The 19,793-nt window shown below is 40.4% G+C and overlaps 1 protein-coding gene across 1 annotated transcript in view; it reads left to right on the top strand.

Moving 5' to 3' along the window:
- fbxo34 (F-box protein 34) overlaps positions 1-19,694 on the top strand; it is a 30,347-nt gene extending 10,653 nt beyond the window's left edge. Inside the window, exons 2-3 of the mRNA NM_001305546.1 lie at positions 6,434-6,587; positions 16,539-19,694. Of these exons, the coding sequence (NP_001292475.1) occupies positions 6,496-6,587; positions 16,539-18,627 (2,181 nt within the window). The 5' untranslated portion in view covers positions 6,434-6,495 and the 3' untranslated portion in view covers positions 18,628-19,694. The remainder of the gene's footprint in view (positions 1-6,433; positions 6,588-16,538) is intronic.
- Positions 19,695-19,793: the final 99 nt, after the last annotated feature.

Raw genomic sequence — 19,793 nt, 5'->3', positions numbered from 1 at the left:
ACCACGTGCTTCTCTGAAGACTGTGTACATGCTATCCTCTGTAATGGAATACTGTGCAAATGTCGTAGCGGAGGAATTTACAATGCCACAAATGTTTTTGATGCATGTGAGTACATTTAAATAGATACACAGCTGAAAAAAAGATTGCAGTTACTGATTTGAGAAAAATATTGCAAATATGTAATTTTTTTGACATTTCCAAACTTCTTATAGTATCGTTGTACTAGCATGTTCATGCAACCAGCTTAGAATGCATGGACTGAAAGAGGAAATGAAGTTATCTGTGCTTTGTTTTGGTCTCTCCGTTGAGACCATGTAATCTTGTTCTTAGTGGTGAGCTCGGCTAGTGTTCGTTTTATTAGTCAAGAGTTTTGTTGAGGACTTATGGAGGGAGCATAGAGATGCTGTTCCAAAAGCTTTTTTTTAATCTGTCTTATCTGCTCTTCATGTGTATCTCATTAAAAACAAACTGATTGGCTGCTTTTCTAGCCCCTGGAGAGGGAATGTGCATGAGCAATCTAGAGGCAGTATTCTGTTTAGCTTTACCTCACAATTACTTATCAATGCTACTTTATTTTTATGTTACAGATTGTGTCCATCTAAATTATTAGAGCTGTAGTTTGACCTTCAGAATGTTACATTGCATTCTATTGCACTCTCTCCTGCTTTTTTTTTTTTGCTTCCAATTTTTTACATTTTGGCATTGTACAATGTCTAATGTAAAAAATCACGATGGAAGGTGACATCATCGTAAGCAGCAATGAATGAATTATTTATGAATAATAATAGTATAATTGTTTGTAGCCTACCGTTTCAACTACCTGACCTGCAGGGTTTTTGTTTTACCCATAACCAAATCATAAATAAATAAAGTTACTAGGGATGTAACGGTATTGTAAATACCGTCATACCGCAATATGAATTTTTTTCGATATTACCGTAGTCGCATGACTCGGTAAAACTATAGGTCTTCTGAGAAAATTTGCTCAGGCGAATAAAGCGAACGGGAGGTACCGGAAACTACAATTCCCATCTGCCCAGGCTTGGCCATAATCCCTTGCGGTCTGTTGTCGCTACAGATCCAGTAATGCGGAAATGGAGTGTGCTGCTAGAAGTGGGGATCAAAAAGAGCTGGAAAACCCTAAAGCGGGTATTGTCGCCACGCGAGTTCTTATCAGCTGTGTTGTCGCGCGAGTTCTTATCAGCTGTGTTGTCGCGCGAGTTCTTATCAGCTGTGTTGTCGCGCGAGTTCTTATCAGCTGTGTTGTCGCGCGAGTTCTTATCAGCTGTGTTGTCGCGCGAGTTCTTATCAGCTGTGTTGTCGCGCACGTACTGAATAGCTGTGTTGTCGCGCGAGTTCTTATCAGCTGTGTTGTCGCGCGAGTTCTTATCAGCTGTGTTGTCGCGCGAGTTCTTATCAGCTGTGTTGTCGCGCACGTACTGAATAGCTGTGTTGTCGCGCGAGTTCTTATCAGCTGTGTTGTCGCGCGAGTTCTTATCAGCTGTGTTGTCGCGCGAGTTCTTATCAGCTGTGTTGTCGCGCGAGTTCTTATCAGCTGTGTTGTCGCGCACGTACTGAATAGCTGTGTTGTCGCGCGAGTTCTTATCAGCTGTGTTGTCGCGCGAGTTCTTATCAGCTGTGTTGTCGCGCACGTACTGAATAGCTGTGTTGTCGCGCGAGTTCTTATCAGCTGTGTTGTCGCGCGCGTACTGTAAAGCGGGGACGGAGGGTATGTCGCGTCGCGGGGGCACTTTTGATAATTTTGGAAGGGAACTTTCTATCCAAGACTAAAAAGGGCATGTGCACTGCACAGGTTGAGCCCTGTGTGTGCACGTGCTTGCAAGTTGGGGAATACGACTAATAATCAGTCATGGGGACTGCAGAAACACAGCACACTGTTCAGATTGATGCAGACATGAGACCTCTATCTCACTCATGGTTTGTCCTCTCAAGTGGGGGAAAGACAATGCACAACGTTACCCACTGCTGTCAACCTGGGCCAAGTCATATCTCTCTTGTCCCAGAAACCTCAGTCCCAAATGAGAGGGTTTTTTCTGTTGCAGGGGACATTGTAAATACCCAGAGATACTAGCTTTTACCAGATTATATTTATATGATAATTTTCCTTTAAACCCATCTTTATCTAAGTGAGTGATTAAATGTTGAATGTGATGAGTTTTCAACAATACTAAATTGAAACTTTATTTTTTTTACATGGTTTAATATTTTTTTGTTATTAAAATTGAAGTTCCTGTTTCAAAGCTTACAGATAGATGACTAATTTGTATGTCATTGACACTTTTGGCACTTTTTTGGAGTATTTTCATAAGTTTTGTTTTTTCCTGTAAATGATTCAATAAATACCGTACCGTGACATTCATACCGAGGTATTACCGTACCGTGAAATTCTGATACCTGAGATTTACGCTATAATTACTAAGCTTGATTTTAGTGATAACCTCAGACAAGTGTGAAAGCGAATGATTGAAGCTGTGTACTGATGCTGTGATCTGATAGATTAAAAAGACCAAAGAGTCGTTAGATAGAGATGTTTAACTACTAGTGAGACTTGACCCAGCGGTACATCCTTGATAAACCGTCCGACGTGCACTGCTCTCTGGAGATTTGTGCTCAAAGCACCTGCTTACGGCTGGAGCTCAGATGTGCGCCTACGCTACATTCTCAGCAGTATAGTGTGTACGGAGGGTTTTTCAGAATTGCTAGGTGCCACGCCAGTGTGGACGTGGATCATTCTCGTTCTAAAATGCCATTTTAATCTGAGACGTATTAGTGTAAACGAGGCCTAAGTGTGTGTTTTTTTTTGTGGGGGATCGTGATCCCAGCTCAGCATTGTGATGTCTGTCAGCCATTAGCTATGTTTCCATCCAAAAATGTGAATGAACTATGCGCAAAACTGGATTATCGAATGAAAGACGTGCGAATAAAGCAACGTTTCCATACAACAGTCAAAGCGAACGAAATAATCACTTCCTAATTAACTGGCGCCAAATATCAATAGTAAAAGCTGAATTTGCTGCAGTAGGAGAAGCTTTGTCAATCTTTTTTATTTTTTCATCTAATAATGGCTTGCGCCTCAGAAGGCAATCCTGACACGCAGTGAATGCGCGGTGGCATTTGAAGGTGTCAGACAAAGAGCACAGATGCTCTTGATTCTGGAAGTCATTAATAATATGATAACACTAATACTGAAACGGTTACAGCGTTTTGGATTGACCAAAACAACAGTTCAGATAGTTTACAATGGATAAATAAGCAGGCTGAACACATTCGCACACATTTTCATCATCACATGATCTCTTATAACAAAATCGCATGACCTTTTTTAATGCGCATGTTGGAGTTTGTGCGATAAAATTGTTTCCATCATAGTTTATGCGCATCTTTTTCTATCGAAATAAAAGTTTATCCTACTCAGTTATGCGCATACATTTTTTTATGCGCATTTTCAAATTTTATGCGCATCGTGACGTTTCCATCAGTCGTTTTTTTATACGCATATGCAAAATGTGCATGAAAATAGGTAGATGGAAACGTAGCTATTGTCTTTTGACCAAACCATAGTCTTGTTTATTTATATCAGTAAAAATTGTGCTTTAAATCTGAAGAACTTATTAAGAGGACACTGTGACTAGGCATGGAACAATAACCGTTTTCAAGGTTTACTGCAGTTTGGAAAAGTCAAAGTTTTATAACCGCAAAGATTGTTTTAGTGACCTTACTCTTCAATGCGGAAGTGGGCTCACTTTTGCGATTTGTTTTAGAACTTCTAATTTAGTTGCCTATGGGAGAAATGGCTAGAAATAACGAACCACAGAAAACGGCCAAACTACTTGCTCTACAAACAAGTGTTTGCATGATTATGCAAACAAAGCAGAATCATGTAACAAGAAAATGTCAGTTTGTAACATCAAGCAGCATTCGAGCTGTTTTTACGTCTAAAAATGAATGGAAGTGAATGGGGCCGGAAGTCTCGAGCCAAAAAGATTCAATTGGCTGTGCCAAAAATAAGGTCAATACTGTTTTTAAGGTATATGTAAGATGATTTTTTAAAATTTATTTTTATGTTTTTTACAATTATTTAATTTAGTTTTTTAGGGCAACAGTATCTCTAGCAGAAAAGGACCCTCTACATCAATGGTCAACACATGATTCGGCAAACATTTGAGTAACAAATAGCTTATAAACCAACATCCTAAACTGCTATGTGCATCCTATGTGCTGTGCACCTAAACAGTGCAGTGGCTCACTCGCTTTATATCCAAAGAAGAGAAAGATATATCCAAAGATGCCTTTTTTAAGTTGTAAAGAAATCTGTGTTTTGTAAACTCATGAAGACAGCAGACGTTGATGATTTATTTGAATTATATAGCCTGACATGAATAACATTTCAAAATATTTTAAATGTTTGTTAAAATAAAATGTATTGTTCAATAAAAATAAAAAAAAGTTGGTGTTTTTTAACCCAGAACAACATTAGTAATAACAATACTGTGATAAAATGTTTTTTTTTCTGTCCAAGGTTTTCATACCATCAGAATTTTGTATGGGCCCATGCCTAGCTGTGACCCAGTTTACCAATTTAGGATGTTAAAGCTTGCTCACGTCATTGTCTTTGTTCCCTGTTTCCATTCTAGGTTTCTGTGTCTCTATATAAAATAGCCTAGTTATCTTAGAATTGCACCCTTGCATGTGGCTGCTGCATACTGTATCTATTTAGGCTTTTGAAATGGGCAATTACTTTATACCCTTCACACTCTGCAAGCCATGCAGATTTGAGTTTGAGCCAAGAGTTCAGTGTGTGATGAATTGATGCTTGTGCAAATTTGCAGGTCAGAGTTCACCAAACCTCAGTAAGCGGTGGAAGACAAAAACGTTGGGCCTTCTTCGACCGCAACTTAATTCATTTTGACGTAAAATACTCTGTAATTGACACAAGACTCCATAATGCATCACAGCCATAACCACTCCATCTCATTGGAATGTACAGTTTCATGTACTGTTTGAGGCATAGCATTTGTAGTCATTTCACATGGTTTAAATTACCTGTAAAACATACTCCTGTTGCTACAGAGTGTATAGATTACACAATTGTGGACTGTAAATGAGTTTTTGTTCCACATTAGACAGCATGTAGATATGGAGCCAGATTAGTCTCAAATAATAAATGTACAAAATAAAATTCATAAATGCACAGCACAATTCACATTTACAAAAAACAGTTTGTAAGTTTAAAGCAGAATCCATAAATCTAGCACACCATTTTTGAATTCAAATGTAAAAATCATTCATGTTTTTGCCAAATGAATTGAAATTGTGAGTTTTTAAATCGTGTTTTGAATTTACGAGTTGGATATTTGTGTTTTTTGAATCATGTGTTTTAATTGACCAATTGAATTTGTTTTTGAATCTTGTTTTGACTTGACATATTGGATTTTCTGAATCGTGTTTTGAATTGACAAAAATACAAGTGTGCTTACGTAGTCTGTATATTTTAGAGACGGAAGGATAAGCTGTGTTTCTGAATCCTGTTTTGAATTGACGAATTGGATTTGTGTTTTTATTTTTTTTTTATTGTGTTTTGAAGTAAATGTTTTTGAATGGTGTTTTAAATTGACGTATTGGATTTGTGTGTTTTTGAATGGTGTTTTGAATTCATGAATTGTATAGACGTATTGGATTTATGTGTGTGTTTGAATGGTGTTTTGAATTTATAAATGGGATTTGTGTTTTTTTTTTTTTTCGTGTTTTGAATTGACGTATTGGATTTGTGTGTTTTTGAATGATGTTTTGAATTTATGAATTGAATAGACGTATTAGATTTGCGTGTTTTTGAATGGTGTTTTGACTTTATAAATTAGATTTGTTTTTTTTAATCTTGTTTTGAATTGACATATTGGATTTGCGCGTTTTTGAATGGTGTTTTGAATTTTACGAATTGGATTTATGTTGTTTTTTTTTATCGTGTTTTGAATTGATGTATTGGATTTGTGTGTTTTTAAATGGTGTTTTGAATTTTACGAATTTGATTTATGTTGTTTTTTTTTTTAATCGTGTTTTGAATTGACGTATTGGATTTGTGTGTTTTTTTTTTTATTTTTTGTTTTTTTATCGTGTTTTGAGTTTAGGAATTAGATTTGTGTTTTTTTCCCTCAGTCATAAAAAATTGACGTACTGCAGTAAAAGATTCAAGAGAAATATGAGCTAGAAAGACATGTAGGTGATACCACAGAAAAAGAACTAAGAGGTTAACGATGGTACAAACTAATAAAAATATATCTGCAATGAATTTTAACTATACTATAAAAAATACATGTGTACTTTAAAAGGTCTTGTTTCAAAACTCTTTATATAGTCTGTATTCAGAGATGGAAAGACGAGCTGTTTTCAATTTTGTCCAATGTTGTTTTGCAGTGAGCCTGGAGTCCTGAGTTCTTCTGTTTTGAGACGTCGCTCACACTGGAGGGAGGAACCTAATGCCTCAGAAATGTGAAACTATCAGTTACTGCAACCCCACCCCTTACCGGGAACCACGGTTACGGGCCTCCAATTCGCCAGCAGTCTGGAGGTAATTAGCACTTGCTGCACTCAAGCCTATACATGACATCACACAGTTTGAGCATAACGTGATGATTATCCACTCGCTTGCATTTGTTCAGACAAAAGGAGTCCACTTTAGTTGCATCAAGGACCACAATAGAAATAGATTTTGATTTTAAAAGTTTATTGTGTCTATCCTTTATGAATTAAGTGTATTCATTTATTTTTTTTGTCAAATAGAGAAAGAAAGAAAGAAAGAAAGAAAGAAAGAAAGAAAGAAAATAGAAAGAAATGGAAAGAAAAAAGAAATTTTCTTCCATTCTTTTATTTTTTTTTTTATTTATTTTTTTTTTTTAGTAAAGTAAAACAAACTCATTTTTATCTGTTTATCATCATCTTGTGTTTTTTTCTTCCATTTTATTTGGACATGAAAGCCAGCATCAATCCTGGTTGATGTTTTCACAACAATAAAGACTGTAGATGTAGATTGAACTTTGTGTTGCTTTTACAGACAATTTCTCATCTTCTGCTGAATATACACTGACTGGCCACTTTGTTAGGTACACCTTACAAGTACAGGGTTGGACCCTCCTTTGCCTTTAAGACTGTCTTAATCCTTCATGGCATTGATTCAACAAGATACATATTCCTCTGAGATTTGTCAGCTGCACGCCCATGATGCGATTCCATTTCACCCCATCCCAAAGGTGCTCTGTTGGATTGAGATCTGTTGACTGTGGAGGCCATTTGAGTACTCATGATCAAGAAACCAGTTTGAGATTAGTCACATTTTATAACATGGTGCACTATCTTGCTGGAAGTAGCCATCAGAAGATGGATTCACTGTGGTCATAAAGAGATGGACATGGTCAGCAACATTACTCGGGTGGGCTGTGGCATTGACACCATGCCTAGTTAGTACTAATAGACCCAAAGTGTGCCAAGAAAATATCCCCCACACCATTATGCTGTGTTCACACCAGCAGCGGAACGCACGGATAAATTGCGCTATTCACGCTTAAATAGCTGCGTGAACGTTTGAGTTTACTCGCTTTATTCGTGTGTCAAATTCACTTCAGAACAGATGCGGATTCGTGTTATGGGCACGGCTTCTGTCAGCCCGGTGACTCTAGCTTCGTTGCTAAATGGCTAACATGGATTTTATGAAAAAAAATAAGTGTTTGTGTGCTTTATGAATGCTGAAAAACAGCGTCGATGCGTTTAGGGCCGTGTTAGAGTCCACTAGATTCTTTTTAGAGGTGCATTCAGCTCTGTGAGCTCATAAACTCCTCCAGAAACTTAACCTGAATGACAGCGGTTCTTCTGACTGAGCAGAGCCCAGTTTGATGAACTTTTTGTCGGTGATGGCTGAAGGATTTCCCCCGGGACACCTACACCAGGCGATACGTCACAATCACGCTCCCACAAGAGCAAGCTCCTGATTGGTTAACACGGCGTAAATGTCCGCTGAAGTTCAGATTTTCGAACTCTAGGGATTAGCGCGTCAAACGACCATACCACGATCAAAGTCACTTAAATCCCCTTCCCCATTCTGATGCTCTGTTTGAACTGCAGCAGATCGTCTTGACCATGTCTACATGCCTAAATGCATTGAGCTGATACCATGTGATTGGCTGATTAGAAATTTGCGTTAACGAGCAGTTGGACAGGCGTACCTAATAAAGTGACCAGTAAGTGTACATCTAAATAAAAGTTGCAAAAAAAATTGCTTTTGGCATATTGTGCTACACGATCAGTGCATGGAGAAAAGCAAGATGTTGTGAATTAAACCTCAGAAAAAGTGAGATCCTCTTTCCATGGTGCGTGTAATTGCTCTGTCGCCTTGTTTCACTAAGCTCAATGAGCTATAGACTGTGGCGACACATGTTATGAAGTGTGCAGACCCAGATGCTCAGTCTTTTCTTCAGGAAGAACACAGTGTTACGACATAATTGGAGCACAGTAAACTTCATAATCGTGACCTCATCTTTGTTCGCTTTGCTCCCCACAATAGTTGGACAGGTCCTCTGGCAGGCCCCTTATAGAGGAAGTCATGAGCATTTACAAGAAGAGGGGAGCAAACAAATCTCCCGTTAACTGATGCCGCGTGCTGATTCCAGCATGAGCTCATTTCATCATTACTCATTCTAATGTTTTGCTTTTTACTTGTGGGTGTTTGTTTTCTTTTTACATAATGCTGTTGTGCTGTTTCTTTTGCCATCAAATTTTCATTAGCTCACACATGTGTTTTGGCCCATGGTCTTGAGGAAACTCTGAGTTACGAGTGCGTTGAGGGCAAGGGCTGGGCGGCAGCTGTATGTTGTTGCCAGATTGTGTAATGGGTAAAATTCAGCATTCGAGCGCCAGATAGGAGCTGGCGTGCCTCCAGGGTAATCATACTCGTGTCCAGCAATGGAGCTGCAGTGTGTTCCTTTAAAAACTGGGAGGTTCTTGAGAGATTTTGAAGTAATCAGTACAAGTCTGTGATCTTTTATGTGGTATTTCATCATCCATCAATGGATAAGGTATTTAACTTTTTAAGTTTATCATTTTATAAACGAAGGTGCGAAGCTCACTAACAAAATCTATTATATTCAGATTTAATGCTGACATCTTCAGTGGAATTACCTTGACTTTGAGGGACCATTTACATGACACACTTTTCAGCCAAAAACATTTTTAGTGTGTTTTAACAGTTTCTTACACTTTCAATGGTGGCTTTGAGATTGAAAAAAATGCTTAAATCTGAAAAATGGTTAGAAAGTGGATGTTTTTGAAAGCTTAGGCCCAATTCTATCCCTTAGCCCAGGGGTCACCAATCCTGGTCCTGGAGGGCCGGTGTCCCTGCAGGGTTTAGGTCCAACTTGCCTCAACACACCTGCCTGGATGTATCAAGTATACCATGTAAGACCTTGATTAGCTTGTTCAGGTGTGTTTGATTAGGGTTGGAGCTAAAATCTGCAGGACACAGGCCCTCCAGGAACAAGTTTGGTGACCACTGCCTTAGCCCATTGATGTCCGAACTCGGTCCTGGAGGGCCGGTGTCCTGCAGATTTTAGCTCCGATTTGCTTCAACATACCTGCAAGGATGTTTCTAGACTACCTAGTGAGAGCGTGATTACCTAGCCCAGGTGTGTCTGGTTGAGGTTGGAACTAAACTTTGCAGGACACCGGCCTTCCAGGACCGAGTCTGGACATCCCAGCCTTAAGCCTGATTTATACTTCTGCGTCAAGTGACCGGCGTAACCCTCGGCGCATGCAACACGCGTGGCTGTGCATTTATACTTCTGCGCGCTGTCTCTGTTGGTCTGCATTAACACTTTCGAAACGCTAGTTGGCAGTGAGGTGTAAATGTTCCTCTGTGTCGAGTTTCTTCGCTGCTTTTTTGCTTTTCCTGAACACTTCCGGGATGTACAAGTGGCTCAAACTCGCTCATTTTGAGGCAGGAACCGGCGGACGTGCAACAACTGTAACTATGAGGTAAACACAAAACAAAACTTTCCATCCGGAGCTCCTTCATGGGACTCCACACTTGTAAACAATCGCTCGCGCCATTCGCACGGCTCTCGGTCCCGCCCAGACTTGTCAGCGCTAACAAGCCGACCAATCACAGAGCTTGTGCTATGCGTTGTTGCGACGTGTAGTTAAATTTTTTGAGAGGTGCACGTCAGTGACGCCGATGGCCACTGCGAAGGGCTATGCGTCAGCGCTGTAGCATACGCTGGTGTTTGACGCAGAAGTATAAATCAGCCTTTAGCCCTTCCTCCCAGCTCTCATTTTGCGCATTCCTGTTAAGGGGTAGGGGTGTCCTAATTCTCTTTAGCTTGAAGGTGTAGGCCTAAGGGGAAGGGGTAGATACTAGGGATGTAACGGTATCAGAATTTCACGGTACGGTAATACCTCGGTATGAATGTCACGGTACGGTATTTATTGAATCATTTACAGGAAAAACAAAACTTATGAAAATACTCCAAAAAAGTGCCAAAAGTGTCAATGACATACAAATTAGCCATCTATCTGTTAGCTTTGAAACAGGAATTTCAATTTTAATAACAAAAAATTATTAAACCATGTAAAAAAATAAAGTTTCAATTTAGTATTGTTGAAAACTCATCACATTTAACATTTAATCACTCACTTAGATAGAGATGGGTTTAAAGGAAAATTATCATATAAATATAATCTGGTAAAAGCTGATATCTCTGGGTATTTACAATGTCCCCTGCAACAGAAAAAACCCCTCTCATTTGGGACTGAGGTTTCTGGGACAGAGATATGACTTGGCCCATGTTGACAGCAGTGGGGTAACGTTGTGCATTGTCTTTCCCCCACTTGAGAGGACAAACCATGAGTGAGATAGAGGTCTCTTTGCGGTACAAGTCAATGTCTGCATCAATCTGAACAGTGTGCTGTGTTTCTGCAGTCCCCATGACTGTTATTAGTCGTATTCCCCAACTTGCAGGCACGTGCACACATAGGGCTCAACCTGTGCAGTGCACATGCCCTTTTTAGTCTTGGATAGAAAATGCCCTTCCAAAACGATCAAAAGTGCCCCCGCGACGCGACACAACCTCCGTCCAGTCCAGCCCTTCAGTAGGCGCGCGACAACATCTCTCTTGAGTATGCGCGCTCAACCCCCCCTCGGCGCTTTACAATACGCGCGCCACAACACAGCTGATCAGAACGCGCGCGACAGCACCGCTATTCAGCACGCGCGCGGCGACAACACCCGCTTTAGGTTCGATCATTTCCATCTTTTTTTCATCTCCGCTACTAGCAGCACACTCCATTTCCGCATTACTGGATCGGTAGCGACAACAGACCGCAAAGGATTATGGCCACGCCGGGGCTGATGGGAAATGAAGTTTCAGCTACCTCCCGTTCGCTTCATTCGCCTGAGCAAATTTTCTCAGAAGACCTATAGTTTTACCGAGTCATGCGACTTCGGTAATATCGAAAAAATTTAATATTGCGGTATGACGGTATTTACAATACCGTTACATCCCTAGTAGATACCCCTGAATATCCCAGAATACACCAGCCACAACGGCAGCATAGCTCTATCTGGATGTAAGGAGATCCACAAATTAGAATTTTTTTTGTCATTATTACGAATTTTTACAAACAAACAAACATGCATTTTAATATATTCATTACCACGTTTGTGTTTTACCGTCATGCTTTTACAAAAGAAAAAAAAAAAGAAAAGAAAAAAGCGCTAAATTAAAAACTGCAAAATTTTGCTATCTATAGTCCCTAATAATAACTCCTGTAGCTGTCCCACAACATTGTCACTCAATGACAATCGAATACCCTGTCAGAAAAGTCTAGTGGCTGGGAATTAGCTTTTTACTGTGTCTGCTATTATGTTCATGTTGCTTTTGTGTGTTTACATAGATAAATATTAGATTATTATGATAACATGATATATGCCTTCAGTGATTTCCTTAAGATAAATATAAAAAAAAGCACAACTGGAATCACTACAACAGTCACGATCATCTGATCTCATATGAAGTAAGAGATCACGATGACATGTGCTGACGTGTGCAGGTGGTGTTGTGGTGTCCTTTTTCTTAAGGGTCAATTTTGAAGCCCTCCCCCTTCACATTCTGTTTAAAGGGATAGGGGTACAAAAATAGAATTGGGATTGGGCCTTAGTGTCAGTGTAAACACCTGAAAATGGCAATCGCGAAAAAACACAAATTCATCAGCAACATGTGTATTTACTTCACATTACAACCAACGGCAGAGACTCCTCTTACACACACAGCAAATTATACACACACACACACACACACACACACACACACACACACACACACACAAGTGCAGAGCAACTGATGGCATATCGTCACATACTGTTTATTAACTAGGTGACAGTTGGGATGACTGACGCAAAACTAACGTTTCGTCATTGTCGAGATCCTAAAACATGATCCGAAACATCCACGTCATGTGACTGAATCAAGTCAAAGCATTGATCATTTCAGAAGCATTTTAAGACCTGTCGAATCTGTGTTTGATTGATATGGTCAGAAAAATCTCTCTCATTTAGTCTAGTGCACTATGCGTGTGCACAGAGTAACTGTGCTGCAAATGTCCTGAGTTCGAATCCGGACTTGTACAAATGCTCAGAAATCGTGACTTGATTTATTGTGCTAATTTTTTGACGAAAACATTTATTCAGATGTTTGACCAATGTTAAAACGCATTACATATAGTTATACGTTTTTAAATACTTTAAGTTCATCACCCCTGATTCGAACCCATTATCTCTGTATACTATACATCAGGGGTCACCAATCTCATTCCTGGAGACACTCCTGCCTGGGTGTTTCAAGTATACCTAGTAAGACCTTAATTAGCTTGTTCAGGTGTGTTTGATTAGGGTTGGAGCTAAAATCTGCAGGACACCAGGACCTCCAGGAACAAGTTTGGTGACCCCATGAACATGAACTCTCACTGCTCGACTTAATCGCTTGAAACCTTAGTTCTACAACGTGGGGTATAATTCTGTTTATTTGCTGAAGCTGTTCCAGAAAAAATGACCACCGTCACTGTAGAGACTGGTTTTGAAGCTTCAACACATTTGCTTCAACTGTTTCAGTGTTTCATTAAGCCTCACTATGCCCACCGCTAGGTGACCGTGACCAAATACTGGCCAAGCATATGTAATGCATACTTTTTGGACGTTTTCAAGTACGTGTAAACACAGGTGACTTTAAAAACAAACGTTGTGTAAATGTAAAACTTTATACATGGCGCATGGAAAAAAAAAGTTTCAGTTTTGGGTCTACATTGTGCAAATGTAGCCTATTTTAGTGTTAGTCTAGAGCACAAGAAATTGCAAGAACAGGAAGTCTGAGACAGGGTTGTACCAGGAAATGTGAGTGTACCCGTATCCATGGACAATCAGAGCCGCTGGTAACTTTCCTTTTGTGTTGTCGCACTATTTGTTTGAGACGCCAGCTCAGCCAAACAATTCTGACCTTACAGATTGGCCTCTCCTGCTGTTTGCCACAAAGGACAGTTGGCACAGGAGCAGATGTGCTGGGTTAGGCAAGATCTCCAAGGACACACCAAGTGGTACTCTCACTTCTCAGTGGATATACCATATTCCATGCTTCAATTTACGTTTGCGATATTCAATTTCCTTTTTTTTTGTCTAGCACTTTTCACAATAATTATCATTCCAAAGCAGCTTTACAAAAGGTGCATGTTATTGCATTGAACTGCAATGGATGTCTGCAGCCTCCTTCCTTTTTGAGTGGCCTAGTCACCTTCCACGGTCACTTGGCCCCTGAAATAACTATCCACACTCTCCGAATGCCATCCCATGTAAAGTCACGTGAGAATCACCAGTACCCCTTTATCAGGTCTGAATCTGCAGTGGAGGAATGCCTTATATGCACTTGTGTCTGTGAGTTAAGTCCTCCCACATATAGACACTGCTATTGGTGGTGCTGCAGGCTTGTTTTTAGGGCAGCCGGGTCCATGTCAGCTGAGTGCTTGTGTAAGAGCCCAGCTGTGTCTGGACCTGGGTGGCTCTGCTCCCATTATGTCAGCCTAAGGGCCAGAGGGGAACAGCTAGCTCTTGTGCTCACTGTGAAACATCTTCTGCCAAAGGAGTTATTTGCTATTCTGCACGTGCTCCACAACAAACAGGGTCATCTGACACAAATGCATTCCTAAGAACCTGTTGCACTGACAGTTGTCACAAGCAGATTTCTTTCTGTCTCATTGTAGTTTTTGCAGCTAATGTGCAGTAGCGAATTGCGCTGCTGCCATGCTTGTTTGAGTGAGTTTTGTCTGATTAGAATCATGCTTCTTAAAGAGAGAGTTCACCCAAAACTTGGGTTGTTCTTGACTTGTTTCAAAACACTTTGGCTTTTGCGGTTCAGTAAAACACTAAATAAGATGTACCAAATAATGCTGAAAAACTTTAACTATTGACTTTCATAGTATTTGTGTTTTGGTTTTTATCAAACAAAATATTGATATTTGTATGAAACTTTTTTTAAAATTCCATTTTTTTTTGTGTTCAACAGAAAAAATAAGTTCAAACCGGTTTAAAAAAAAAAGTCAAGGATGAGTAAATAACAGAGGTTTCCTTTTTTTTGGGTCAACTATTCCTTTAAAACAATACCTGCTAGTTTTCAATACCTGTATGACCCTCCACAACAGCAGGTGTTGATGAAATTCAGTTTTTTTAAACAATAATTTTGAGAGTTCAACTTAAATATTGCTTGATAATGTTAGTAGGTTTGGCATGCTGTCCCAGGAGAGAACCCTGAACTCAAAGATAATTGAGCACAAGGCTCCCGCCTGGTCAATGAGCATGTGTGGGGGTACGAGATCAGGTAGTTCTATTATCATGGGCACCTAGAGGAATAGACCGCCAACCACTCCAGTGCATACCCACGTGGTGAAAGCTCAATACTAAAGTACTCCTATACTTTACCTATTGTTTTTTTTAATTTGCTTATTTCTCATGTCTTTGGGAGGAAACGGGAGTAATGTACGCCACCATCAGTGTGCATCATCCACTTGGATGATGTGACTGCAGTCACAGGACAACGGTGCAAGTGCACTTACCACACACCAGTCATTGGTGGAGTGAAGAGACATTGATAGAGCCAATTCAGCGGATGGGATGATTGGGAGGCCATGATCCTAAGGGCCGATTGAGGAACTTTGGCCAGTACACTGGGGTTACACCCCTTCTCTTTACTAGAAGTGCCATGAGGTTTCTAATGACCACAGAGAGTCAGAACCTCGGTTTAACATTTCATTCGAAAGACTGCTCACTCACAGTGATACTATACTGGGGCATTATGACTCACATAGACCCCAGGTTGAGCACCCCCTGCTGGCCTCTCTGACACCACTTCCAACAGCAACCTAGCTTACCCATGTGGTCTCCCATCCAGGTACTGACCAGACTCAGCCCTGCTTAGCTTCAGTGAGTAACTGGTCTTGGGCTGCAGAATGACATGGCTGTTTAATTTATGTCTTCAAAAAACGAAGATAAATTTTGGTCTTCAATATTTGAGATTTTAAACTCAGCCTTCAATTTAAGAATTCAACCTAATCCGGTAATGGCTTTTTTTGGAGTACCAAATGACATCCATGTAGCCAAAGAAATAGAAAACGCCTTTGCCTTTGTAACATTAAAAGCCAGAAGAATTCTTATGGAGTGGAAATCACCAATGCCACCTAAACTGTCACTTTGGCTTAGTGATGTAATGCTATTTTTGAAAACAGAAAAAAAAAATTATATTTTCTCAGAGGACCAACCTAAAAAATTTTTAAAACAAAGGACCCTCTAATAAATCATATTGAGACTAATGTACTCCTCCAACCATCATATTGTACTCCTCCAACCATAAATTCTCAACACCCCATTTTTTATTTATTTATTTATTTATTTATCTGTATTCATTTTATTGTTTTTTATTTAATCCACTACCTTTTCATAATAATTTTTATTATGTTCATTTGTCTGTCTCAAATTAATGTCTGGTTCAAAAAAAGCAAAAAAAAAAAAAAGCAAAAAAAAAACCACCAAAATACCTTTGTCATTGAATACCTGTAATGTACTGTACTTTTTGTCATAAAAAAAAAAAAAACACGAAGATAAGGGAGTAAAGTTAGATGGGATATTCATGTTAAATTTGGAATGATTTGATTGGTCCCCCATTCAAGCCAATCATATTATGTGCTCCTCTCAAAATTAGTTTGTGAAACTTCACTTAGTTTGTGACCTTGGATCAGTTGGTGACCTTGAATTATTCAGCTATTAACTGCAATTCAAATTCTCAATTGAGCAATAATCTTATTTTACATCATACAGTATTATTGTCTTTATTATTGGATTGAAATTGTATAAAGCCTTTTTCTCGTAATTAATCTGTTTATTTTAATGTGGCACATTGGATTTGTTTTAAAATTCTTTGCATTTATTCCCTTTGTTTAGGTTGAACAACATGCACCTCAAGCCATACCCTAAACCACAAGATAAAGAGATACATCGGGAATCTGTGCGCGATGCAACACGAGGCCTCCATGCCGACCAGCAGGGAGTACTCAGGAAAGAGTGGGGCGTTCACCAGTCGTGTGGCCTTATGGGCTCACCTGGCAACGGCACAGCCAACCGGTGTCCCCTCGGTGTCATCTCCCCCAACACCCTCCGATGTAATACCAACAGTGGAAGCAATGTACCAACTAGAGTTAGTGGGGCCCGCAAAAGCAAATCACTTCCCATCACAACATTTACTAGTTCTTTAGTCCTGCTCTCACCTTCGACTGGTTTGGAGAATGAAGGCTCACTTGGGATCTATCAAGGAGAGGATGAAGAGGGATCTTTGGATATATGGGCTGTCATTAAACCTGGTAACACAAAAGAGAAAATTGCTATTTTTGCATCTCAAATGTGCAGCAGTACTTGCGATAGTGTTATTGACGATGGCTCAGAAACAGAAGCCATTGCCCCTGAGCTGCGGACAGCTTCTGTAAAAAACAAAGGTTGCTGGGATGTTGACTGTTCTTTGCCTAAGCGTAGGAGAAGATCTGAAAACCCGGACAAGTTGAAAATTTTGGAACCTCTTTCCCCAAAACTTGAAATGCACAACGTACTTCAACAAGAGGCCCACTGTGAGAACATTAATCCTTGCCAAGGACTTGCAGAGGATGCAGTCAAGACTGAGGGAGAGGAGGATGAAAAGACAGTCTCTGTTGTGGAGATGGTGGCATACTTGGAGCAAATGGCCAATGATCAGCAGATTGGTTCCAAATCCCCATCTTTACGCAGCACCAGCACTATTATTCTGTCCAAAGTTGGAAGCATCACCCAGCCTGACGAGCAACAGTCCAAGGCTAAAGAACAGCTAGAAGTCCAGGAAGAGGAAGGCGAGTCCATTCGAGTTCTGGATATGGTGGCCAAGTTGGAATCGCAGTGCCTGAACAGACAAAACCTCCGTGAAAATGGAGGAGAGCTCTCTCGAAACAACAGTTTACGGAGGAAAGTGGGGCGTGTGCTTCTGGCTGGATCAGAACCTTACCCACTGCAATCACAGCCCGTGTCACCTACTGATCCTCAGGACTCTGGAGTTGAAAGTGTCCCACAGGAACTCGGAAGTGATTTTGACAAACGGAGTTCCCAAATTAAGACCCTTGAGTTGATAGAGATCACAAAGTGTGAGCTTGACATCTGTGCCCCCGAGGAGAAAGAAACTTCTTGTATTGCACGACTGGAAACTTGCACAGCTGTTGAGACTGTAAACAACCTGCAGTCCTCACCAAAGGATGCCAGCTCAGAGAGTAGTGAGGAACCTCTACCAGGCATGTTGTTCTTTGCCAAATCCTCTCCTCAGCCTCCGAAGGCGCAGCACCTGCCCTCCTTAAAGAGCAGATCTTTGAACAAAGAGCCTTCTCGCATACATAAGCTTCCTGTGGACATTAAAGCGTCTTTCACAGAGGAGATTAGGGATGAACTTGCGAGTGAAATCCAAAACCATCGAATCTTTGAGGAAACCGAAAGCAGGGAGACTTGTTTAGTTAGTCAGGAGCCTGTGCCTTTTCCATTACGCCGCCTAGTGTCTCATGAATTCTTAGAAACTCGCTTCAAGATCCAGCTGCTTTTGGAGCCTCAGCAGTACATGGCTTTCCTGCCGCACCACATCATTGTTAAAATCTTCTGCTTGCTGCCTACTGAGAGCCTGGCCGCCCTCAAGTGCACCTGCCATTACTTTAAATGTATCATTGAGAGTTACGGTGTACGGCCTGCGGACTCTCGTTGGGTTATTGACCCACGCTACAAAGATGATCCCTGCAAGCAGTGCAAGAAGCGATATGACCGTGGTGATGTTTCGCTCTGCCGTTGGCATCATAAGCCCTACTGCCAGTCTCTACCTTACGGCCCGGGCTACTGGATGTGCTGCCGTAGGTCTCACAAGGACTCTCTTGGTTGCAATGTGGGACTTCATGATAACCGCTGGGTTCCTGCCTTTCATAGCATCAACGTACCAATTTACAAGAGAAGCAGGGACACTGATGAGGACTCGTAGTGTGCCAGAAAGAAAAACGGAGCACGTGTTTTATTTCTGAGAGTAACCAGCGTGAATGGGCTGTGTGTTTCATGTGCCTGTGTGTTGCCAATGAGCATGTGCGCTTTATGATGTATAGTGCTTACAACCAGGTTGCTGAAACTAATAAGAAATTGCTGGGTCTCTGTATTTCTACTCTGCCAACCAATCACCAACTCCCCTGTTCAAAAACCCTCCTCAGGTCCTTAATGTTGGTCTGCACTTTAACCTTCGAAGATTGAATCTTGCGTAGTTCTGTCTTGGTACTGCTTGATGATTTCGAGTAAGCATTAATGACTAACTTATTTGTTTTGTTCCTCTCTCAATCCACTCACCAGTCTTTTTCTTTTCCTCATGGCACACCCTGCCCTGTATTTTCTGCACTGATGTTGGTGTCGCCTGCAATATTAAACATTTGAGCATTACATTTGTTTATCTTCTAACATGCTTGCATATGCAAACTCATTGGCTAATGGGAACTTTCAATGAGTTATTGACGTTGCTCCGTCTCCCTTTATCATCTCTTAGTTCCACTAAAAAAGAAAAATCCTGGGATATTTGGTGGCGCGGCGGGTTCTTGACTTTTTTTTTTTTTGAGCCCAGATGTTTACATTGTACATAGCACAGAATCCTATATATCATTAAAGGGGGATGAATGATGGCACGAGTGTGATGTGAAACGCATTTAATCTTAATATGGGGAAACGCCTTGTTCTTTTTATGCTAACTTTTGTGTGTGTATAGATATCTATGTGAAATGGTTGCTCTTGTTGCGCAGTTGCGAACAGGTAGTGCGTATTCTTCTCACTTTTTAAGTATTGATGTCTCCCGTGTATGATGTACTGTTTCTCGACAGGAAACACATTTGAATGTGGGAAGAGAGATTCTCCATCTTGTCTGTGGCTGAAAGAAAAGAATTCACTGCAATATTCTGTTTTTCCAAAGTGTGTCAGATTTTTAAAGATTTATTGTTAATGACTTCGCTGTTCTCTGCCTGTTAAGGCATTTTACTTCAATAAAGTATGTCTAAAATATGAATTTATAACATATACTGATCTCCTATTCATTTTTTTATTTCCTTAAAGGTGCAGTAGTTGATTGTCTTCAGAAACATTTTGTATTGTGCTGGTTGAAAGTCCCTTCACATT

Source organism: Danio rerio, chromosome 17 (genome assembly GCF_052040795.2).
Source record: "Danio rerio strain M-AB ecotype USA chromosome 17, GRCz13ab, whole genome shotgun sequence".
Taxonomy (NCBI): domain Eukaryota; kingdom Metazoa; phylum Chordata; class Actinopteri; order Cypriniformes; family Danionidae; genus Danio; species Danio rerio.
This window is presented reverse-complemented; position numbering and strand designations above follow the sequence as displayed.